Consider the following 25,691-nt stretch of genomic DNA (forward strand, 5'->3'; position numbering starts at 1 on the left):
AGACGGTACACTATAACTTTCAGCAAAAAACTGACTCTAGTTAGCATTATTTTGGAATTAGTTCATACATATTCTAAGTCATGGCTGAGTCAACCTAAAGTCAAGAGGAAGTGGTAATATACAAGTCAACGTCCGGAAGCAATTGTAACAATTATGTATGTTTTTGAAACAATTCGTTGCTACATCAATAAAATATCATAGAAACAGTTTGTATACTCTAACAAGTTGGAAAAAGTTAAAATAGTAGTTTAAGGCATGGCCGAAATATGTTTGTCTTTTTCTAAAGTGAACATATTTTGGCCATGCCAAGTTTTAACAGCCATTCGGCCATTGCGCGCTAAACAAGAAACAGCTTGTGACAATTTACAGGAAATCACTCCTTAATTTATCACAGTCAACGATATGCAGTTTGCTGAGAATGCCTGTCAAACCGCATTCAAACCCAATCTTTTCATTTTTAGATGCCTAAAATTTACAAAAATTCACAGTAGAAGGATGTCCTCTTCGAACCTCCTATTTCTACTCTAAAAATACCGATGATGATCTTGAATATAATTAGTCCGAAATATTTCCATACACGGCTCTAAATATAGAGGTGCGCCAAAATAAAAATGTGGTGGACCAAAATATGTTTTCAATACTTCGTAGAAATTTTGATATTTCTAGGATATTTTTTAATATATTGCATTGTTGAACGATGTTTGTTAAAATAGACACTTAGCTCTTAAAAATGGTATAATATAGTAAGTATTTATGTTGAAAAATTGTGTTTGTTTTTAATACATTGTGCGATCACTTTCCAAAGCTGGTCAAAATACCCCCGTTACCCTATTTCTTCTCTATAAACTAAAATTTTTGTACTTCTTCTCAGCAATCTTGTGTTACAACATTTTCTTTCTTTTTAACTTTTCATTGCAGAGTTTGCCAGGTGAACTGCAGCAATAGCAAATAAATAGTTGTAACGATAAACCAGCAGCATCATGACAATTCATACAGATGATCACCAGTATGCGGATAGTGAGAGCAAGCATTACAACGCAACAAGGGTATGATATACACCAGCACTTTAAAAACTTTTCTTGAGTATCAACTTATACACAACGTATACTGTTGTACAACGTATCTCAATGTATGACAATTAATAAACAATTATAATAATAAATTACTCATTGAAACACAACAAAATATACCTATCATGCTGGAACTTTTAAAAGTTAATATGATTTCAGAAATCATACTATGAATAATGAATAAGCGGGACTGGAGTTCACCTCAATGCCGCAGAGCCACATGAATTTGCACACAAGTAGGACTGAATGTGGGGGTTTTTTTTGATAATCAAATGACCTAATTCTACGAAGGTTACGTAGCCTACGGATTCCCCTTTGTCGAGACGGACTCTGTAATTTTTGAAGCTACAAAGCTCCCGTTGGTTAAAAAATATGGGAAAACAATGTTCAACAAGGAAGAAAACGCTCCAAAGGATTCAGAATAAAATTCTAAAAATGATTATGAAGCGTCCTCCTTGGTTTGGTACACTCGAATTACATAGACTTACTGGTGTTGTACCATTAGAAACTATGTCAAATAAAATTATTACCAATTTTCGACAAAAATCGTTGCAATCCTCAATTGCTACGATAAGCTCTCTTTATAGCCAATAAGTTAGCAATTAAGTTAGTTGTAAGTTTACTTCCCCTTTTCTGACAAGTAGGTTTAAATCCCTACGAATGATAAGTCCTAATTGCGAAAGCAAACAAATCCTAACAATTAAAATTACAAATTTCTAACAGTGTTGAGAAGTCACCATTTGTGATTGGACACACATACTTATTATTTACTAATATTTATCATAAATACTTAAGCTACTAACAAATCCCCCCCTTAAAAAAAAATCTTGGAAAACATATATCAGAAACTTTTTTCCCGAAGGTTAAGTTTTGAGCAGTAGTAAGTTGTTTGCAGTGTTTTACTCCCTGTACATTGAAACATTATTTAAGTTAAACAGTTCACTAATATTATCTATATTCTATCTGAATTTAAGGCATGAGGTTCTAGAAATCTCAAGTAATTCACATATAAACATTTCCCGTTTCGGCCTAATCTCACCCCCGTGGCCTAATGTCACCCCGGCAGAAAGTTCTCGTAAAACTCTATCACATAAGTATGAGCCAAGCCAATCGACAAACCTCTGTGATGCACCAAACCGTAAGATTTCTAAAATAATATTTCATGATCAAACGTCAATCTGTATAGATTACGTCGATTTGAGCTTTTTGTTCTATGTGCAGTGAAATCAAGCAAGTTAGTACTTACTGAGACGACCAGGCATAAAAACGTCTTGGTCACTAGAAATATAACTTCATCCGTAAGAGCCCAAGAGCCCGTTTACCTCCCCGGGGACCTGGAAGATATTCCGCCTCCCGAGGTCTGCGCACTCGTGAGTTACTGCAAAGCATAGCCGTTTATCATCGGTTGCGATGCGAACGCTCACCACACGATTTGGGCCAGCTCGGATACCAATAATAGGGGTGAGTACCTTCTTGAATATCTTACTTCCAACGAGGTCAATACATACAATATAGGGAACAGCCCCGCCTTTACAAACGCCATAAGAGACGAGGTTCTCGACCTCACTTTCTGCAGCGCAAACATCACTGAGAAAGTCAAAAACTGGCATGTCTCTGACGAACCAAGCTTGTCAGATCACCGACATATCATTTTTGACATCGAGGCCAATCCTTTGAAAACGGAAAAATTTAGGACCCCGAAGAAGACTAACTGGTCCTTATATAAGGATCATTTAGTTAACTCCCGGTCACCCTGCTCAATCGACATACGCACTCCCGCTGAACTTGATATGGCTGCACGTGATCTTGAACATAGGGTCACTAACGCCTACATGGCCAGCTGTCTTTAAAAGGAACGGTTTGTGTGTCGGAACATGCCGTGGTGGAACGAAACGCTCAATAACCTCCGCCGTGAGGCCAGACGTTTGTTCAACAGGGCAATAAGCGTATCCAACTGGGATGAATACAGAGCGTCGCTCACTAAGTACAACACTGAGTTACGCAAGGCAAAAAGAATTTGTAGGATCAAGTTCTGCGAGGGCATTCAACCGTTGCCAGAAGCCTCACGATTCCAGAAAGCGATGTCAGTAGACCACACCAATGGTCTAGGGCAGTTAAAAAGAGGGGACGGTAGTCTTATCGTAACACCTAGGGAATCACTGCAGGTTCTTATGAACACGCGCTTCCCTGGGTCAACTTGCATTAACGAACAGCAGACACCGAAGCAGCAGCGTCCAAGGACAAGGCGTACAACGCCCAATGACTCGATTCTGCTCTTTTCATTGCTCTTCGTGACATAGTTACTTGTATCGAAAAGTCGCCGATGTATCAAGAGACGGCGCTATGCGCATTTCTTGATATTGAAGGTGCTTTCGACATCCTATGCTTCAATCAATACAGCTCTTTTAAATAGTAGAGTTGACAACACTACAATGAGCTGGATCACAGCTGAATTGGAAAATGCTTCGATCACGGTCACAGCGGCGAAAGGCTGCTCACAAGAGGGAGTCCTCTCCCCCTTGCTTTGGTCCCTGGTGGTCGATGCGTTATTAAACAAGCTAACCCAGCTTGGCTATGGATCGTTGGCTATGCCGATGATATTGTCCTGAATTCGCGGAAAATGTGACGCAACATTGTCGAACCGACTTCAGGAGACATTAGACACTACACTGAGTTGGTGCACTCAGGAGGAGCTAAACATCAATCCCAGTTATTGTCCCCTTCACCAAGCGGAGGAAATACGCTCTGTCTCCTACCTCACTGAATGGGGTCTTACTGAACTTCTGTAAATAAGTGAAACACCTGGGGATTATTCTGGTTAGTAAGCTGAATTGGACGGCTCAAATTCACTACGTAGTCAAAAACGCTACAACGGCAATTTAGGCCTGCAGCACACTATTCAGTAAAACCTGGGGGTTTAAACCACAATTGGCTTTTTGGTCCTACATAACTATTGCACGACCAAGAATTACGCCGCTCTCGTGTGATGGCCAAAGGTGAAAGACCTCTACATCTACATGTAAAGAAAGAGGCGGAGCTTCGTGCACTAAGGCTTCAACGAAATAAAGCAATATTCTAAAGCGACTAGGTTGGTCATCTTTGCATTCTAAGGAAGTTTGAACTCACATCCTTAGTAACTACAGTATCAGACTGAATGGCGGTTCAGAACAATCTTGACGTTACATGATATGTATTTTTTTGTATTTACATTTTGTTTGCCGAAGTTCTTGAAAATTCTGTCGAAAAGTTGTAGAGGATTTCGCTGAATTTATAAGCTGTTGAGTTCTCGGCAATAAAATCTAAGTGTGTAGAGATGGTCCTGCACTTCCATCAGGCATCATTTGTTTCTATACAGATGGGTCAAAAATAGGATCCAACACTGGCTCCGGAGTCTACGGGCCCGGTGTTAAGGAAACTGTTCTGTCTTAAAACTGTATTGTCTTAAACGTAATTACAGGCACGCGAAAATCGACATATTCCCGGACAGCCAAGCTGCACTATTGGCACTAAGGTCCGCCAAACGCGCGTCCAAATTAGTTTGGGAGTGCAGCGCAGCACTACGAGAGTTATCCCGGCAGAATCGAGTTCTACTATACTGGGTACCTGAATACTGTGGCATCGAGGGTAATGAAAACGCTGACTGCCTCGTAAAGCAAGGATCAGCACAGCAGTTCATTGGACCTGAGCCATTTCTGGGCATCTCCAAATCCGCCGACAAGCGCGAACTTACATCATGGGAAACGCTAGAAATAACTAACCGATGGAACAATACATAGGGTTGTGGACAAGCTACAGTTTATCTCTCCAAACCCTGCTATAACCAAGATGAGATAACTGCCGCTTCTGCAATCTTGCAGTTGAAACGTCCGCTCACCTGCTTTGTCATAGTGAAGCCCTTGCATTTGCAAGGTACTACTTCTTCGGACGTTACCTTTCAACTTACCATATCAGGTATGGAATTCTAATCCCAAAAAGGTCGTTAGTCTATTTGACTATGCGATACCAAATTGGGACACAGAATTACTACCTACCAACCCTACTCCATCAATGAGTACGGGTACCTCGTAATCTGTGTACAGCAATCAGGGCCTGCCACAAAAGATAATCAATATGATGGTCGCAGTGGCTCTTTTAGTTCCAATGCCCTTTAGGCATACAAAAAAAGCCCAATCAGCCTGATTGGATAATAATAGACATTATGGAAGAATTTTGTTAAACATATACATTGATTAGATTAAAAAAACAAAAAAAATTATTTTCAAGAAGCATTACTTTTTTTACTTTTGGTTAGATTTACTTATACTTTTTTGATACCGCAATTAACACAATCTTCCAAACCGCATAAAAATAATCCGCGTTATTGAAAAAAATCGTGCAAAAGAGTCGCGTATAAAAAGACCACATGAAAATAACCCGCTTAAAAAAAGGCCCTAGTCAACAACAGTTTTTAGTTGAACAAAAAGAAACAATGAAACTGACTCAAACATCGCTGACGACTGTTACGTTTTCTAGACTTTTACCCTCTGAAAAACCTCTGTATGCAAATTTGCTGCTCATAAGTATTGTACAAATCGATCGGTTCAGTGGTTCAAAAAATAATAACAGTCTCCTCTTAAACCACGCCACTGAGATAAGGCAAAACGAATATCATAAAAACACATCCCGTAATCGAAATTTTTAAAATTCCGAACCACAAATTCACCACGATTTTAGATCATTCGTCCTAACTTGTATTAAGTATTTTAAAATTATGGTTGATTAGTTTTCATTTTCTGAATATTGTTCTTGAATAAACTGTGCTAGTAGTGATGTGGTTGTATAAATCGCTATCAAGTATCAATAGCATATTTTTCCACCGAGGACTTTAAGAAAGTTACACTGCCAAACGAAGGAGCATAAATCCTTTGGGTACTTTATTGGATTATTTACAGAGACAATTTATTACCGCAGAAAAAGTAAAAACAATTCTAGACAACTTACGACTATTCCAATGAAATGATAAATCGTCAAGCACTGCAATATAATTTGGCACTTGAGTGCCTGTGCTGAATAAATTGAGCAAATTTTAAGCATATTATAATTTATAAAAGACCAGATCACACGGGTAGATAGATTTATTTTCCTACTTATCCAACTATTGTTAAACTCATGCATACATTCAAATATTCTATTGTGATGTAGCAGATAAATGGATAAGAATCAATGTAACAGCCAGAATAATTACTTTTGTGCATCGATTGAATTCTAATGCCAAAAAGCATTCGAATTAAAGTTTGTATGGCCATACTTATTAAAGTCCAAGGTGTAATGACCTAACAGCAGCAACTGCATCTTTATGACTTCGTTACAACAAAATTAACCGAAATAGGTAATACTGCTCGTTTCGAATCAGTGCAACTTACACAAGCGGAACTGTCATTCTAGAATTAAAAATCGATGACTGAGCGCGTACGTTGTAGTTACTGTATTCTTTCATAACAAGATCCCATCCTCTATAGTTGAGCTGAGGCTTTGGTGTATAATGATCCCTCAACAACAAAACAAAACTAATGAAGGATCGAATTACCTGTAATTGGTCCTTCAAAGAAAAGGCCCTCGTCGATTGGCTTGTTGCCGTTATGGTTGCTATAGCTAAGGTTGATCACCGATTATTTCCGGGGTAAAAATACCGACTATAACTATGTTTTCAATGATAACGGAAGCACTTAATATTACATACATTTTTCAGGTGTGTTTTTGTTTCAGTGGAACAGAATTCAAAATAGTAACACTCTGAATCGAAGTAATATAATAATATCGGATTGACCACAATATGAGCTTCACCATTAGAATACAGGCATTTATATTGGCATATATAGAGTGTAATACTAAATATAGGGGAGAGGGGGGCAGTTTCTGACACTTTTCTAACATGATTTTTAATATTTTTTTGTTATCTTTCAAAAAAATCTGAATTCATCCTGGCTGTTGATTGAACATCAGAGTATCATATAAGCGTGTTAGTAGTGTGCGATGATGCGATTTCGATCGATTTATTTGAATTTTTCAAAATTTGCTTTTTTGTCCGAATGTGTCCCGTGTGTGGGGTAGTTTCGGACAGTCCTGGGGCACTTTCGGACAGTGTTGAAAAACTTTTCTAGATTAATGAAAATTTTGTGTTTTTCAACTATTTCTTTTATATAAACAGAGACTGGGATCAGATGCTTTGCAAACTTCGGAACTCATCCTTTTATTTCAAATTTATTTCATAAAATAAAAATCGAGCAAACTGGCTATGAGGGGGAAAGGGTACAAGAACTATGCCATTTTTTCGGCAATATTTGATTGGTTCAAAGTACAATGGCATTTGCGATTGACAAGTACTAGCAAAATTGGTTCACTTACGCTGCTTTCTGGAACCTCATTCAAGTGTTCCAGAACATTGAGAAATAATTTTTCAGTCGCCTTGGCATACGGTACGTCAATCCATAATTCATATGGGAACTTTCGATCAAATATTTCTCTAAAAACGTTTCTTCCACGTTCGTAAATATGTACTTGTTGATATGTGTTTTTGGACGAGAAGCTTTCTGATTTTTCCGTTTTTTCATCTCTTTGATTTTTCAGACGACAGACCAAGGTACTTCTTTTAATTCCGCAGGTATCAGAAGCGTGTCTCGAAGACATTGTTCCGTTAGAAACTCTTCCCAGCTCATCTTCGTTGATGCTTGCTCTACCGGTTTTCCTTTTGTAGTTCCGAACCATTTTTAGGACTGGGAATCAGTCTAAATCGATATTTGTTAATCAACACAAATTTGGTAAGTGCCCGAATGTGCCCCACCACCATCCGAAGACAAATCTTAATTTTACCTAATAAAAAAGATCTTTATTTCCCCGATGTTATCACGTTTTTTCATTGCATATTAGTTGCGAACTAAGGTGGTGTACTTAAATTTTTAAATCGTTCACAAAGAAATTAGAGAAATACTTACAACTTTAAGCTCAAACGGTTGAAAACATGAATGAAAAATGGCACTGTGTTGTTTTCGTAAGTAATAAACAACCAAGAGCTATCAACCTATGTGGTATAGATGTTGGTGGAAGGGCTGCTAACTTACTTAAATTTTTTAGTTTGGTTGAAAATTGCACCATTTGTTTTTTTAAGCTTTGTCCGAAACTGCCCCCCTTTCCCCTTCTAAAAGAATACAAAGGCATGAAAGAAATTGGACAGTGATAAAACATATTTTATGTTTGTATAGCATACTGTATATGGTCCCTATGTCCAGTTTTCGTTGAAAGCTGGGACAAATTGTCAATGTACGGTAGACATACAAACTGTCAATGTAGAGTAGAGAAAAAAGAGTTGGTCACGGAGTAAGTTGGTCAATGAGGATATTTTCAAATCTACGCATTGAGAACATCGTTTTATGTGGGTGATATGTAGTAGATTACCAAAGAAACTAAATGTCAAAATTAAGTACATTTTAAATTGGGACGTATAATGAATATAGGTTAGTGCCAAATTGGCCATCAATTATACTATAAATAAATCTGGTTTAACGCATAACGAAAGTACTTTTTATTAGTTCTAAGGTGTGTAAAGCAAACATTCACCAAATTTTTATTTTCACTTATTATAAGAATTCTTCATATTTGATACTTGAGCAGTTGGTCACATACTAGCGAAGTTGGTTGGTTATATACCTACACAACATCAATGAACACCAATAACAAATCACCAAAGTCTTCTTTACACGGGTGATACGCAGCGCAGCTTTTAAACAGTAATCATTGGAAGCTCGCACTTCTGCATCTGATTACTAAAAAGTAACCCCAGAATATTTTATTAATTGGTTTTATCAATAGTTTTCAATTTCATTTTATCTTAGTTTTATTAGTTATATCCTTTTAGTAAATTAAATGATTTCTTTTGTTTCTCACAATTAGCATCTCTTCTATGAATGTACCTGGCGACTATGCTGCGAGACGAGAAGCTACGATTTTCCAGCTACTTCTTACGTAAAGTTTATAAATTTGTATTTAAAATTTGAAAAGAATTTAGTGCGTTTCGAGGCTTCTATTGTTGAAGGTTTTAGACTCATTAATTTTCGCTTTTTGTGAGCTTGAGTAGTCATTTTTTTCCTCCTCATAATTGCATTTCAAGTAAATATTAGATGTAGGTAAAACGTAGTTACCTGAGAAACCGTTTCTTATTTCAAACGTTACCACCAAGCGGAATTAAAAACAACACATAAGGGTTGATAATCCGATAAGAAAAATTGGAGGACAAGGTTGCAAAGCATATGGGTTCTTGATTTTGAAAATGTTGTCTTCAATGGGAAATTCGAAACAACCGATCAAAAATGGCGGGTATATTTTATTATTTAATCAATTTATAGTGACTTTAATCTGCGGCGTTGGGGGGGGGGGGGGGTGTAATGTCTAAGGTCCATACAAAATTTTTTGAATTTATATGAGCAGTTGTCCACGGGGAGGGGGGGGAGGGGGAGGGGAGTGAAAATCGTTTATAATCTGTCCACGTGGTATGTGGATGGCCCCTTATTACTATTGTTGAATAAGTCATAATTAAACTTTAAGAACAAAACAAAAAGATTTGAAAAAGCAGCAAATGATTAAAAAGTATAAAATTTTTTGAAATAAATACATTTTCTTACCTTTGATGAAAAATCAAATTAGTTTAAACAAACTTACTAGAAACATTCAAAATTTTTTATCAACAATATGTGCCATAATGAGCATGAGCATGAGCATGATTGACCGCCCGCGGTTGCTACTCCGTTATTGCCAGATCAGCTGTAATTACACAGAGAACCAATAGATGATGCTTGGGATTAACATTCATCCTCAATGTGTAAAAACTGGTGACCTTAATCTTTATATTAGGCAATACCAGCGCTGGCCGCATCCGAATGCAGGTCAAAGAAGGAGTGTGTATAGGAATATGTTGACGTGATACTCGCTTTATTGGAAGCCGAGAACACCTCTGCACTTCCACGAGAAATCACTGGGATGTTGGAGAAAAGGGTAAGGCTTGCAGCAGATTTCGTTTTGGTAAACGATGCGCTGAGTTCTAATACCGGGTTCATAATACCAAATATCGCGCGTACGAGTTCATTATATCTTTTACGGAAATCATAACGCGATCCGAACTTATTCCGGTTGATGATGTAACACCGCAAAAATAAAGCGCACGCAAGGATACCGGACCTATAACCTAATCAAGACAGACTCAAATATTCGAAAATCTGTTTATGAAGTCATGATGCAACTACCGAAACGTATCTCTCATTGATTTATCTCAGCTGACTACACAATGTTACGAAGCAACCATATATGCATTAACCAAAAACAAGAAAAAAGTAAATATATAGGCCCTCAACACATACTGCAAGCGGTCAGCAAGAGAACTTCAAAAACGGCCTATTTGCTTGGCCATCGCCGTTTGAAACGAACGAAAAAAGAAAGAAAAAGAAAAAAAAGGATGTGTGCGTTGACAGACGAGTCGCGTATAATCCTGATATTAATTGCAAATAATTGCGATATTTGGTGGCGATTAATTACGATGTTTTGTCGCGATTAATTATTTACGATATTTATCGAACGAACGGAACCCACTCCGAATCACTGCGTGCTGGAATAGAACCTACGGGTGGACAGTCTGCGAATAAATGGTTTGGTACACCTCGGAAGTCACAACACAACGAACATCCATATTCGAGCAAAGCTCACCTGGGCCGAAAACACGTTTACCCCGGAAGGTTATGCGCGACCGCTCTATTCCCTCTTACCGACGCATACGCGGAGACACGGTATATCGCGTTGATTACCACTTACTCCTTGAATAATGAAGCGAAGATACCTACTGAGTATGAAAAACTGGCAAAGTTTCATGCATTCATAGCTAGAAAATTTTAAAAAATGCAAATATGCATATCTAACAAGACCGAGTACTAATTAGATTCAACAAAATGCCAAAATAATCGCAATCAAAATTTATTTGCCATGCTAACCGACAAGATTTCTATTTAATTAAATTAAAAATTGTCTATGTGTTTCAGTATTAACTCAAAAGCTAGAAAAATCATAAAACAAGGGCATAAAACTGCTCAAAATGAAAGCAGAGAAAAAAACAAAAAAAAACATTGGTTCCCTTTGTCCATGCAAATCAAACAAAAAACACAGGCAAAATGTCACCAACACCAACCCGGTGGCATCGGTCTTGTTTCCTGAAGCTGCCGTGAAAGACAGTGGCGCTAGTCTCATTTATGTTCTTGAAGGTTTGTTCACACAGCAGTGTAAGCGTAACGAGCAAAGCATAATATATGTTGCAGAGAGTTATGCGGCTTGAATCAATTTAAATATTAAAAAATAGCTTGGCTTAGCTTTGTAAATTTGAAACACACAGGCGTTGATACGCTTTCTCTTTTACACATACATTGAGATGGTATTCTTTAAGTCATCGCACGTTTGCCAGCTACCTGCAAGAAACACCGCCATTCGCAATCGGCAAGAGCAAACGTTGTGTACATTCTATAGCAATGCAACGCATTTATTTTTTGTTTTATCAAGTAAACCTCTCGACGTTATGTGTGATAAACATATCATCCGAAAACAACACGTAAGTACACTGCCGCTGAATACCGACACTGTGTGCACGTATGAACAATGCTTTTTTTCTTGTTTCGATGAATCAGCTGTCAAATTGCATGTAAAATTGATCCAGTGATCCAGCTAATGCTGGCTTCACTTATGTTGTACGTAAACGTCAGTGATGCCACCGGGTTGACCAACACTAATACTTATCCTTTAATTCCCGCGTCCTCTCTGAACTATCATGCTAGTGCGAGAAAGTGCCGCACGCAAGAGCAACGGTCATCCTGCACTCGCACTTCTCTCGCTTTTCCTTGTTCACCTTGCACTTACTCACACACACTTATGACAAGGCAAGGGCTAGCGGGAAACGTGCTCCGCCACCGAAAAAGAAATGCAGCTCTCACAAATTAGCCACAAAATTGCACGAATCTTTCACGGGTTTCAACATTGACGTCACTCTCACCGATAATACGAAACCGCCACATTTCGTATTACTTTTACACCACCCTTTGCACTTAAAATATAACGATTACGCGACGGGAAGGCTAAATAAAATACGTCGACATTATTGCACTATCCCCAACCGTACTCGACAATCCTCGGAACACTTCATCGCGATTCAAATCAAACACTCGGAATTCACACCGAAACAACAGCGGCCTTCATTCAATAAACGTAGACACATCACTTTTCCAGATAGAAAATATATAACTTATAAAAACTTGAAAAAACGATGAAAAATTCCGACGAGAAACATTTTCACGTCCGTTCTTGATCACAGCTTGCTTCGATCTCTTTATCAACAATATGTGCCATAATGTCCAAAAAGTTTATAAAATTTTAAACATTGAAAAATTTCTTCATTGTCAAACAGAAAAAGAATTAATAGGGGATTGTTTAAAAAGATCAATTGTTTACGTCTAGTACCAAAAATTATAATTTCGAGTTATACCATTCACAATTAGATGCAACTAGCAAAAAACGTTTTAATATGCTGTTTTGCCAAGAACAGTGCGCAGAATGTATATTTGGTATAATTATTGCTTGAAAATGAGTTATTTTATCATGTTCCACGGTTCCCCTTAAACATCGATGATTCACTTCCCGAGTTGTAATAATTTCAGGCAACTTTATATACCTCAATAAACATGGAAACGTTGAAAAATAACATTTTTAATTGCTATTACGTGAGCACGAAATGATTGATTTTTCGCAACAAAAGGTTACATAACATTAGAGGCTAGCTTAATCGTTGAATGCATAAAGCTACATCTTGCATGAAAATATGATAAAGATCCAGTAAGTTAATGGTTGAAACTGCGCTTTGTTTTATATTTGATTATCGCTTCGAGAATCGTACAAATGTTGATTGCTTTCAATTTTCTTGGCTTTTACATTTTTTTCTAAATTTTTGTTTTATTTTCGTTTTTTTCTCATATCAGCGTTACAGTTCAAATAATAGCATGGATGCTGATGATGGGGTTCACAGCAACGATAGATCTACGTTAATTCAGGTGTGGAAGCCGAAAAATTATGGCGCAGTAAAGGGCCAGATTCCACAACATGAACGACTTACTTACACTTGGAAAGAGATTGACGTATTTGGCGAAATGCCAGGTGATTCAAAAAAAGAATCATTATGTAGTCGTTTGTGTTCTTGTCTTTCACGTCAAAAGAAAGATTTTAATCCGCGCAAACATCTGCTGAAGAATGTTACAGGATATGCCAAGAGCGGGGAGCTATTAGCAGTCATGGGAAGTTCTGGTGCAGGTAAAACCACTCTGCTCAATGCGTTGGCCTTTCGCTCTCCGCCTGGAGTTAAGGTGTCTTCAACTTCTATTAGAGCCCTAAACGGGATCCCAGTTAATGCGGAGCAATTGAGAGCTCGGTGCGCTTATGTACAACAAGACGATTTGTTCATTGCGGCTTTGACTACCAAAGAACATCTTATTTTTCAAGCGATGTTACGCATGGGCAAAGACGTCCCGAAAAGTGTGAAGCTAAATCGAGTGAATGAGGTTCTTCAAGAATTATCTTTGTTCAAATGCGCCGATACTATCATCGGAGCACCAGGTCGAATGAAAGGCCTCTCTGGTGGTGAAAGAAAGCGATTGGCATTTGCTTCGGAAACTCTTACGGACCCACATTTGCTGCTCTGTGATGAACCAACCTCTGGACTGGATTCGTTTATGGCTCATAGCGTGTTGCAGGTGCTCAAAGGAATGGCCATGAAAGGAAAAACGATCATTCTAACAATACATCAACCATCATCGGAGTTATATTGTTTATTTGACAAGGTCCTTTTGATGGCCGAAGGTCGGGTAGCATTTTTGGGATCGCCATATCAAGCAGCGGAATTTTTTTCACAGTAAGTTCCTACCTACCTATAATAAATAAAAAGTAGTTTGAGCGTCTTAGAAATCAAAGTAATTTTATAAAAAAAAATATCTCTATCTCGCAGATCGTCTTCTGATTACTATCTTGCAGCGTTGCTCAGTGTATAAAAGTAAACTGAATACTTGCATATGTCTGAACCTAAAAGCTCTTCAATCTTTTAACTTTTCATGATAATGTAAATATATCTAATATGAACGATGGTAATAACACCGGTCGACAAAAGCGAAAAAAATGCTCTAAACCTCAAAAAAGTTGCCCTAAAAAGATTATTTAACCATTCCTGTGTACTCTTGGTAAATGCAGAAGTGCGTCAAAACGCCGCAGAGTGATTGCTTGCTCTGAATAGTTATCTCTGCAAGGGGCACCAAAATTCACACGAATGGGTAAAATTCTATAAAATTTTATGTTTTTCTGTTTGAGCTCTAGGGCAAATCCTGTGTGTGTTTACCAGTGTAACATACAGACAAACAGACGTATTACTTCATATAAAAATCTATAAATAAAAGATGGTCCCAAAAAAAAATTTAAACATCAGTGACCCTTCATGCGTGTTGAGAATCAAAGCAGATTCTTCAACTACAATCTGATCAATGTATACTGGGGTGGTAATAAAAATCGCGTTTTTGAATTTCACTTAGAAGTAATGCTCAAAAGTAGGGTCTTCTGAAAAAAGCCTCCATGTAAAATTTCATCTCAATCGGACATTAGGAACACGTGCCACAAATCAGCATCGGTGGTCTATAAGCTTCTGTGAGGCACTTGAGAGTGCCTGAAACATGATATAAAGATCGTCATCGGGGACTTACCTTACCAATCAGACGGGAGCCGTGGTGGCTCGTGCTGTATTAGGAATTTGTCGCCATGTTGCTCGGTTTTTGGCTGTGTTTCGCCAGTCCCCAAGCGTCTCATCACCCGCAAGTCTCGTTCGATCTGGTCGAGCCATTGTGCACGCTGCGCCCCTCTATTTCTGGTGCCGGCAGGGTTGCTGAAGAGAAGTGATTTCACAGGGTTGCCGTCCGGCATCCTTACGACATGACCGGCCCACCGCAACCTATTAACTTTCGCCAGGTGTGCAATGGGATTCTCTCCAAGCAGCGCGTGCAGTTCGTGGTTCATGTGCCGTCGCCATTCTCCGTCATCCGTCTGTACTCCACAGTAGATAGTCCGTAGCACCTTCCGTTCAAAAACTCCAAGAGCGTTAAGGTCCTTCGCGAGAAGCGAGGACTACCGGACCCGTAGAGGACTACCGGTCTTATCAGGGTTTTGTACAGCGTCAACTTCGTGCGTCGTCGTACTCGATTCGATAGAAGTGTCTTCCGAAGTGAAAAGTAGGCACGATTTCCTGCCTGGATGCGTCTCTTTGCTGGTGTTATTGTCGGCGGTCACCAGTGACCCCAAATACACGAACTCATTGACCACCTCAAGCTCATCACCGTCTACAGAGACTTGAGTTGGGAGGCTGAGGTTGTTCTCCTTGGAGCCTCTCGCTTGCATGTATTTTGTTTTTGACGCATTTATCCGCAGTCCGTCCAGTCATCGCGGACACAAACGCTTAGTTTGGAAGAAAGAAGTTCTTCCGTCCTGTTATTGGCAAGCACAGTCTCCATGCTACCAGTGATGAGAATGGTTTGAGGTTGGTGAAAACATACATGGCAACACCCTAACGGCTAAGCCTGTTACAAAAGTTCACATCAATGGACAAAGTAATTCTTATTTCCTAACAAAAAAAAAGTTGACGGTCGGTATTTCTCAGACGTCATCGATATACGGTCCTTCTGCATGTTCACCAGAGGTTGTCAGTTGACGGAGTTGCTGCTGAGTACACTCGGAAAGTTAACGAGCGGATTGGTGAACTAGTTGGAGACCTGAACGACCAGTGAAGGCACATTTGCGGTCAGCAATACAGCGCGAGTTTGCTACGACCGCGAGATCCACACGCAATACGTGATTCGATGGAAAGTGACAAGAAATGACGGGCGAGGAGAACCGGGCTCGCACGATGGTGGTGGCAAATCGTGTGACACGCTAGATGAGAAAAAGTTATCGAGAAGTTAGAACGACCGAAAAGAGATGGCATCAACCCGAAAAACACGAGCACTGCGAACGATTTCTCGCATCTCCAGGCACGACACGAGAAGTTTTGTATAAAGTGGTAAACGGAATTAGAAACCGGACTGCGCCAGCCTCTGTCATGCGCAACGATAGAAGAGGGAACCTGATAACCGATGAGATGCGTTAAAAAAACAACATTTCGAAGGGTTGTTGAACGGTGAAGAGGATAGAGCCGTCGACAGAAACAGGAGAGAACTAGAAGAGAATGGACAAGCTGGACGGCCTCCAGTCGAGCTTTTTAAAGCTAGGAGAGAGCAGCTATTCACCTTGCGTCAAATCGTTGACTAGTTTAGAGACGTAAACTAAAAGAACTCCTTAATCGTTTTTTGAATTGGTTTGAAGTTTGGAGAGTCGTCAACTCCAAACTCGAACATAGACTCCACCGCAGAAAACTCATGTATCATCGCTGTCATCGGTTTTTGGTACCCACACAGGCTTTGATAAAAGCTGGGCTGTAACAGGGAGGACTGCCGCAACGTACTACGTGGAATACGGAAGTAAAGTTGAGCAAGTAACTGAGGGCAGTTCACTTCACAGCTTAGAAGCTTCGCTACGAATACCTGCCTATGTAGTTTCCTTCTGTCTTCCAACATGTTCAAGGTCAACAGCATGCATCGCTGTGGATAGGGCGGCATGTTTAATGGTCCTCGCCACGGTAGATGACGCAAAGCTATTCTAACAAATCTTTTTTGGACACTCTCGATCCGTTGTTTCCAGATAAGATCATATGAAGACCAGGCGATAGAAGCATGTTCTAGGATAGGTCTCACTAGTGAACAATACAATGCTTTCAGACATTGCAGGTCGTTGAAATAGCGAGTTATCTTGAAGATAAATCCCAGTTATCGGCCCACGATCTACTGTGCGAAGCGTAACATTTTCAATAGAGTAATTGAATATAGTTGGGTTTATAAAGCTGTGGAACGTCATCATCGCACACTTTGGAACAATAATAATAAGTTTATTACGATGGCACCAGTCAACGAAAATATTCAACAGAACAGAAGTGGGCCCAGGTTGTTGTACTGTTGAAAACTGAAGAGACACATGAGCCGAGACGCACCCGAAGGGTTCTTCAAGTCAAATACGTGTGCAACCATGTTATGAGCTACTTGGATGCTCCAAGTCGAGAAAGCTTGCTTAGCAGAATTTGATGTTTGATGAATTTTCCTGAATTTCGTTGTGCAGTAAGGTTCAAAAGATTCGTATGAACAATTTTCTTGAACAATTTTCTCATACAAAAGTTCAGCACAATTGGGCTTTGAAAAGTTAGCCTCAAAGCGGCTCAAGTTTCCATATTTTAACTGATAAAGTTCCTGAAATGTTCATTTCGATATCAAACTGTAACTGGGACGGTTGTCGGTATCGAATTTTTTAATGTCAAATGTTTTAGAAATGCAAAAACGTCAAGAACTAATGTTATCTAAAAAATCGAAAAATTAACTTTCTGGGCTTTTTTCGAGTAAATTTTTGGGCTGGAAATCTCTCCGTTGGTCCAGGTCGGGAATTTCTAAGTCCCACGAAGTGGTTTCATCAGGATAGCACCAGATCCCGACGTTTCATGCATTTTTAAGACATTTGGGATTTAAAAATTCGATACCGACAACCGTCCCACTGTGGAGCACTTTGAACATCAAACCTGGTCAAAATTATTCGGACTAAAATGTATCATGGATCGAAAATATTGATAATTAATAGTAGTGACTGAAAATTTTCATGGAATAATCCATCTTTGAGTGATTTGTTACTATTCAGACGATGTAGTTCGGATTCAATGGTAGTATTCTTGTCTACAATAAATGACTGAACCATTATGAATGAAATTTAGCTGAATGAAACATAACTATTATTCGTTTATTAATCAATTTGAGTACTCAAAAGAGTCTGAAGAGCCCCTAGTATGATCATCATTGTCCGTGTACGAACATTTCACTCGCAACATTTGCATTGCTTCGAACGAAAAAATCACAAGAAGGTTGTATGCAAAGCCACGACCGCAAGGTTGAAGTAGAATACTTTTACAAGAAAGATAACCTGGCTGCTTGCGTGTCAGTCATTTTTTCTAGTAAATAAACGTTGACCGTTCAGTGGCAGTATTGTAATTTCTTTTTGTCTGATATTTTGAATGAAGTTCATTGGATATTTTTAAATTTTGTGCAAATGAGAAGTTGAAGTGCTGCCGAATTGTAATATGCACATTTAACGACATCATTAAACGGGAACGGAACAAAGGCTACGGTTATGCAGAACGCGAATGCCGGCGCGATGCGATTCGCCTTACCGTGGTGAAATGTACAGCTCTTTTTAAGGCGAAGTAGAGCTATACATTTCAACAGATTTCGTCTTGCCGAATCGCATCGCGCCGTTATTTGCGTTCTGCATGACCGTAGCCAAACCCTAAGCGACGCAGACACGTAATAATAGTCAGAGTATGCATGTAGATGAAGATAATTAACTTTGGATTAAAGCGCAAAACGAGAAAATATTAACCCTTCAAATAATCATTTGTGTTCTTCAAATTTCAGTTGTTCAATTTAATATCCGATGAAATGTTTGTTTATTATCTGATGAAGCTCTTATATAGGCCAAATGATGCATTCCCAATTTACTAGGTCCATAACTCTGCCGACCGTGCTTGGGAAAGCGCGGTATAACGACCAATCAGAGGTCGAATTTTGTTTTGACAAGGCTTAAGAGTTTTCAATAGTACAATAGTTCGAATGATAAAATTGCAATTTCATGCATTTGGTAGGAATCTTAGAAGATTTTCTAATCGATTGCTGCAAAAACGAAGGAAGTCCATCGAAAACTAACGGATTTATTAGCATTTGAAATTTTTCTCACTTTTTTCAGTTTTAGATTTTCATTTTACATCCCTATGTAGCCGAACTTCCTGAGAGAAGTATTCTTATTCAAAATTAAATCTTCATTTATTCATTTGTTGTCCTTACAAGGACAATTGTTCAATTTATCATAGGATGTAGTGTTTATCTTACATCTCTGTGTTACCTTGATAGTGAGGACTAAGGCGCACGGTCAACACAATGAGAAAGGTGTTTTCACATTGAAAACTAGACACGGCTTCACTGGAGGAAGTGTTGGCGAATGCATCTACCGCTAATACCACCGCTATCATACGAAAGCGCGTCGTTTCATGTGGGGAATATCAAGAACGAAAAATGACGCGCGTCTAAGCATAACCCGAACTGTTTCGCCGTGCTGCTCCCATTTACCTTTACATCGGCCTCAGGGAAGTACCGGCTGCATCTGCATCTACCGCTGAGGCTGTCACTATACTGCTATTGGTACCAAAAGCTATTAACTCTTCAAATAAGTGTGTTATTTGTTCTCAAAAGAACAATTGTTCAATTCAAAATCGGATTTACGCAATCGCATCTCTGTAATATTACCGACAATAATATTCTTTTGAACAAACTGATACAACTTTCCCATTAGGCCTCTGCCATAATAGACGCGAAAAGCGACGCGAACCGATTCGCTCAGCTGTAGGTTAATGTACAGCCATCAGTAGAGCTGTACATCAACCTACGGCCGAGCGAATCGGTTCGCGCCGCTTTTCGCGTCTACTATGGCAGAGGCCTTAGAGAAAGTAGCTGGCTGATGTATTCACTTCATGCAAGCCTGCTGCTGATGCTTCCCGCTACCACACTGAAACAGCATTTTAGTGAAGGGAGTGTCGTTGCATCAGCTGAACCTGCTACTATCGATGCTGATATACCCGCTGCAACAGCTACGCTATGCATAGCCATGCCACAGTTGTGGCCGCTATACGCTGGCCCAACTGCTGAGCACCTGCAACGCTATCCGTAGCCATGCCACAGTTGTGGCCGCCATTGGTATCCGCTGTACCTGCATCTGCTGGCCCTGCTGCTATCGATGGTGAGATTCGCTGAAACTGCTACACTTCTTCGCAGCCATGCCACAGTTGTGGCCGCTATCCGCTATCGATGGTACCCACTGCTCGCTCCCGCTGCTGCTAAGGGAGGACTGCTGTCGTCGCTGTTCAGAACTACTATGAGCGGCTTCGACTAAAACAGGCTCTTATATAGGGATGAAAATAGGAATGAATTATTTTACGTACGTAGTGGAATGATATAACTTGAAAAATATGTGTGACTTCATTCTGGTTCAGAGCGATCATTTGATAAGCTCCACCTCTCTTTGCAGTTTCTAAAGTTTTTCCTCAGTTTCGTAGCACGGATGCACAAAAATGATTTCTTGTGAACATTCTGTCGAGCCGGACCGATAGCACTCTCATTGAAGCAACAAAATAACATGTTTTGTGTCGTGTTGTGTAGCTTGGTTGAAGAAAATGTTCCCGTCCCCATGTCGCATGTAAGCAGATTATTGCGTTCAGTAGACAGTAGATAGTGTATCCAGCGAATAAACACCGATGGTGCTCTCACACACGCAACGGTTTTAACCCGTATCTTATTGCGGTTTGTAACATCAAGCGATTTCGTTTGCTCGCTGTTGCGTGTTGCATCATGTTGCAACTTGGCAGCTGGGAGACGACGAAATTCTGTTTATGCTGATTGATTGAATCGACTTCATATTAGCTCTGCATAGTCGAACTAACTGCTTTTGTGAATGCGTTCTAACAGGGCAGTTTATTATTCAATGTCGGTTATGCTGATCGCAGCGTTTGCGCTGCCCCTACAGTGGGGAGTTTACTAAATAAAGTAAAAATTAGACAACTACAACAGAATTTGATTGCATCCCGCACAGAATGTCTGCTTGTGTTGATGCCAGAAAATTATTAACCTTCAATTATTTTTTTATTTGCCTTCAAAAAAGCATTTTGCTGTTCAAAATCGGTTGCTAATTACAACCTTTGAGCTGCCCTAACATTGGGGGAATTAAGATACACGGACAACATGCACTGTGGAAGCTATTTCACATTCAGTAAATTAGACGGGTGCGACAAATTTAAATTGCTAGGATGCAACACAGAATACTTGCTTGCGTTGACAAAAATTATTAACTTTCAATGACTTGATTATTTGCCTTCAAAAAGGCATTTTGATTTCCAAAATTGGATTTCCTGCTGCGATCTTCATGCTGCCCCAACACGGGGGGAATAATGGCTGTCTGGCGACACACGCTGAGAAAAACCGCGCTGCTCCTGAGACGTGGTGACCAACCACAGAGCTAGTGCTGCTGCTGAGAAGGACGACTGCTGTCGTCGCTGCCTAGAACTATTATGAGCGGCTCCGGCTGAAACAGGCTCTTATATAGGCCAAATAGCATGTTTTCAATTGCAAGGTATATGATCCTGTCGACCGTGCTTGGGAAGCAAGCATATAACGACCAATCAGAGGTCGAATTTTTCGTTTTGACAAGGCTTGACTATTTTCAATAGTACAATAGTGTGAATAATAAAATTACAATTATCCTATTTTGGGAGGAATCTTAGAAGATTTTCCAGTCTATTGCTGCAAGAACGAAGGAAATCCATCGAATACTAACCGATTTATTAGCATTTGAAATTGGACATATTTTTCACTTTTTTCGGTTTTAGATTTTCATTTCACATCCCTATGTAGCCGAACTTCCTGAGAGAAGTATTCTACTTCAAAAGAATGGCCGTTTTTTGGATTTTGGCCTAGAGCTCGTTATCAAAGGATCCGAATTCATTAGCAACCTGTTGAAAATGTCTCAAAACACTCTTTTTTGTTTTAAGGGGGGATTTGCTAGTAGCTTAAGTATTTATGATAAATATTAGTAAATAATGAGTATGTGTGTCCAATCACAAATGGTGACTTCTCAACACTGTTAAAAATTTGTAATTTTAATTGTTAGGATTTGTTTGCTTTCGCAATTAGGACTTATCATTCGTAGGGATTTAAACCTACTAGTCAGAAAAGGGGAAGTAAACTTACAACTAACTTAATTGCTAACTTATTGGCTATAAAGAGAGCTTATCTTAGCAATTGAGGATTGCAACGATTTTTGTCGAAAATTGTTAATAATATTATTTGACATAGCTTCTAATGGTTCAACACCAGTAAGTCTATGTAATTCGAGTGTACCAAACCAAGGAGGACGCTTCAAAATCATTTTCAGAATTTTATTCTGAATCCTTTGGAGCGTTTTCTTCCTTGTTGAACAGCAACTTGACCAGATCGGTACAGCATAAAGCATTGCTGGTCTAAAAATTTGTTTGTAAATCAAAAGTTTGTTCTTCAAACAAAGTTTAGAATTCCTGTTAATGAGAGGATATAAACATCTCGTATATTTGATGCATTTGGCTTGTATACTCTCAATGTGCTCTTTAAAAATAAGTTTTTTATCATAAATTAGTCCCAAGTACTTAACCTTGTCGGACCAACTTAAAATAACTCCATTCATCTTGACAACGTGATTATTGTTTGGCTTGAGGAAAGAAGCCCTAGGCTTATGCGGAAAAACTATCATTTGAGTTTTAGAAGCATTGGGAGAGATTTTCCACTTTTGCAAGTAGGAAGAAAAAATATCTAAACTTTTCTGCAATCGACTGCATATGACACGAAGACTTTTTCCTTTTACGGAAATGCTTGTGTCATCGCAGAACAATGACTTTGTGCATCCTGGAGGCAAATCAGGAAGATCTGAAGTGAATATGTTGTACAGGACTGGACCCAAGACTGAACCTTGAGGTACACCTGCTCTGACAGGAAATCTATCAGATTTTGAATTCTGATAGACAACCTGCAGAGTTCGATCAGTAAGATAATTTTTTAAAATTTTGATTAGGAAAATTGGAAAATTAAAAGTTTGCAATTTCGCAATCAAACCTTTATGCCAAACACTGTCGAATGCTTTTTCTATGTCTAAAAGAGCAGCTCCAGTGGAATAACCTTCAGATTTGTTAGCTCGTATCATATTAGTAACTCTGAGCAATTGATGAGTTGTGGAATGCCCATGGCGAAATCCAAACTGTTCATTTACAAAAATTGAATTTTCGTTAATGTGTGACATCATTCTGTTAAGAATAATTCTCTCAAACAGTTTACTTATTGAAGAAAGCAAACTGATTGGTCGATAACTTGAAACTTCAGCTGGGTTCTTATCCGGTTTTAAAATGGGAGTAATTTTTGCATTTTTCCATAATTTGGGAAAATATGCAATTTGGAAGCAGCAATTGAAAATTTTCACTAAAAATTCCATTGTGCTCTCAGGGAGATGTTTGATTAGTATATTAAAGATTCCATCGTCACCAGGTGCTTTCATATTTTTGAAATTTTTAATAATTGATTTAATCTCATTCAAGTTAGTTTCAATTATTTCTGCAGATAAAAAATTCTGGGAAGAAATTAAATCAAATTGACGTGTGACTTCATTTTCAATTGGACTCACAAAATTCAAATTTGAGTTATGAACACTCTCAAACTGCTGAGCAAGTCTTTGAGCCTTTTGTTCATTGGATACAAGAAAACGTTCACCATCTTTTAAAACTGGAATAGGCTTTGAAGGTTTCTTAAGAATCTTTGACAGCTTCCAAAATGGTTTTGAATATGGTTTCAATTTTTCAACTTTAGTCTCAAAATTTTGATTTCTCAGAAGAGTAAATCTATGCTTAATCTCTTTCTGTAAATCTTTATAAATAGTTTTAAAAACAGGGTCACGAGAACGTTGATATTGACGTCTGCGGACATTTTTCGAACGAATTAGAAGTTGAAGATTTTCGTCAATGTCTCAAAACACTCATTTATTACATGACAGAGGTATGTTCTTGGAACTAAGGCAACAACACTGCCGGAAGCTGAAAAGTTGAAATTTTTCGTCGATTTTCACAATCTAATCTAATGCCACCAGTTTGACAAGAAATATGCAGGCTTTCATTTGCAATTGACTGTTTGTATTGAAACTCTTTGATACTTAATAAACTTCGTGTTCGTTGGCAATATCTAGACAATTTAAAAGTCTTCTAAGTTCACAGATTGATTAAACTAACCTTCTTTGACAATATCCATAGTTGGTTTAATGATAAATCACTACGTTGCACTTGATTGTTTTGAAAAACAGTGAACGGTACGGGAGCATCGAATGCAACAACAGACAACTAAAATTTTATCGATTTCAACCAGCTGTAGCAAAGGTTAACGATACTTCTGGATGCTCATGAGCTTTCAAAAGATTCAGTAGGTATCACACTTCATAATAAGACCATGCAGAACATGGTTAATAAACTTTCGCTTTTTTGACTTTTGATCAGGTTTTTACTTGTGTTACTCCTATGTGCGTCCCGGTGAAAATATGAGACATCTGGTGGTTCAATATTTTGAAACCGTGGAACTTTTCAAAGGCGCGTATTACACTTAAGATGAACGCGGAACATTTCGCGGGACGTTTTTCTACGCGTCTGGTTACTTTAATCTCATCGAATGCTGCTTTTAAATCCGTATATATAACGTATACTTGTGCTCCTTTCTCCAGCGCGTAGATACATCTGTTAGTAAAATCTAGAAGGTTAGTAGTTACCGATCGTCCGGAAATAAATCTATGCTGATTAGTTGAGATGTAGTTTTAAGAGCGAGTCGAGATAACTTCACTCACGATAATCTCGAATAACTTGGACACCGCCGAGAGGCTAGTAATGCCACGATAGTTTCTAGTGTCCCGCTTGTCCCCCGCCTTGAAGACAGGGAACATAAATGACTCTTTCCATAGTGCTGGGAATTTACTTTGTTCATAAATGGCTGCTATAGGATTGACTAAGGCAGCTGAGCACCGAAAGAACACTACTGCCGGAATTCCCTCCGGCCCAGGAGCAAGCGAAGTCTTAAGCCTTCTCGCTGCCAAAAGCACCATAGCTGGAGTGACCAGGAAGGTGGATAGATCCAAGAAGTCGGCAGGAGTATCAGATTCATCAGATCAGCAACAGATTCCGCATCGACATCACTAGTTGTTCTCTGTTCAAAAATTGACGCGAAGTGTCTCGCAAACATTCCACACACTTCATCGGGGGTTGTTGAATCCTCACCATCTAGAATCACATTGGTTGGAATAGTCGAGTCTTTTCTTTTGCTGTTGACAAATTCCCAGAGGCTTCGAAGGTGACGCCGCAAATGCTTCTGAACTCTTCGTGCGTGAAATTTATATAAAGTACTATTCAAGCTACAATAAGCAAAACTATCAAACTTGAAATCACGTTGAGTGCTTTGCGTTCTATGGCGACGAAAAATTCTTTGTTCTGCGTAACGATGATGCTTAAGCTGTCTGAGCAGAGGGGTACTCCAAGCAAGAGCGATAGAGGGACGTTTAAACGATTCCACAGAAACGGATAGCCATGATGTCATCATCAGCACATTCAGTGACAACAGTCCAATTCTAGTAATGAAGCGTAGTCAATTCTCTTATAGTCAGGCTGTTTTATTTCAGCATTCGCATCTTGAGGTAGTTATGAGGTATAACAAGTGAAACGAGCATAGGCGGATGGGGAGGGTCAATTGGCAACAGTGACACGGCGGACTAATCTACGTTAAAATCACTTTCGTCGCTGCTTAACACCAAATC

The 25,691-nt window shown here is 39.1% G+C and overlaps 1 protein-coding gene across 9 annotated transcripts in view; it reads left to right on the forward strand.

Moving 5' to 3' along the window:
- Positions 1-25,691, forward strand: part of LOC129718679 (protein white) — a 57,690-nt gene that overhangs the window by 17,066 nt on the left and 14,933 nt on the right. For 5 of the 9 annotated variants that reach the window (XM_055669695.1, XM_055669697.1, XM_055669699.1 and 2 more), the window contains 3 exons: positions 919-1,046; positions 8,997-9,068; positions 13,106-14,031. In XM_055669695.1, coding sequence (XP_055525670.1) covers positions 981-1,046; positions 8,997-9,068; positions 13,106-14,031 — 1,064 coding nt within the window. In that variant the 5' untranslated portion in view covers positions 919-980. The other 4 variants (XM_055669703.1, XM_055669702.1, XM_055669700.1 and 1 more) reach the window with 3 other exon arrangements.

This window comes from Wyeomyia smithii, chromosome 1, assembly GCF_029784165.1.
Source record: "Wyeomyia smithii strain HCP4-BCI-WySm-NY-G18 chromosome 1, ASM2978416v1, whole genome shotgun sequence".
Taxonomy (NCBI): domain Eukaryota; kingdom Metazoa; phylum Arthropoda; class Insecta; order Diptera; family Culicidae; genus Wyeomyia; species Wyeomyia smithii.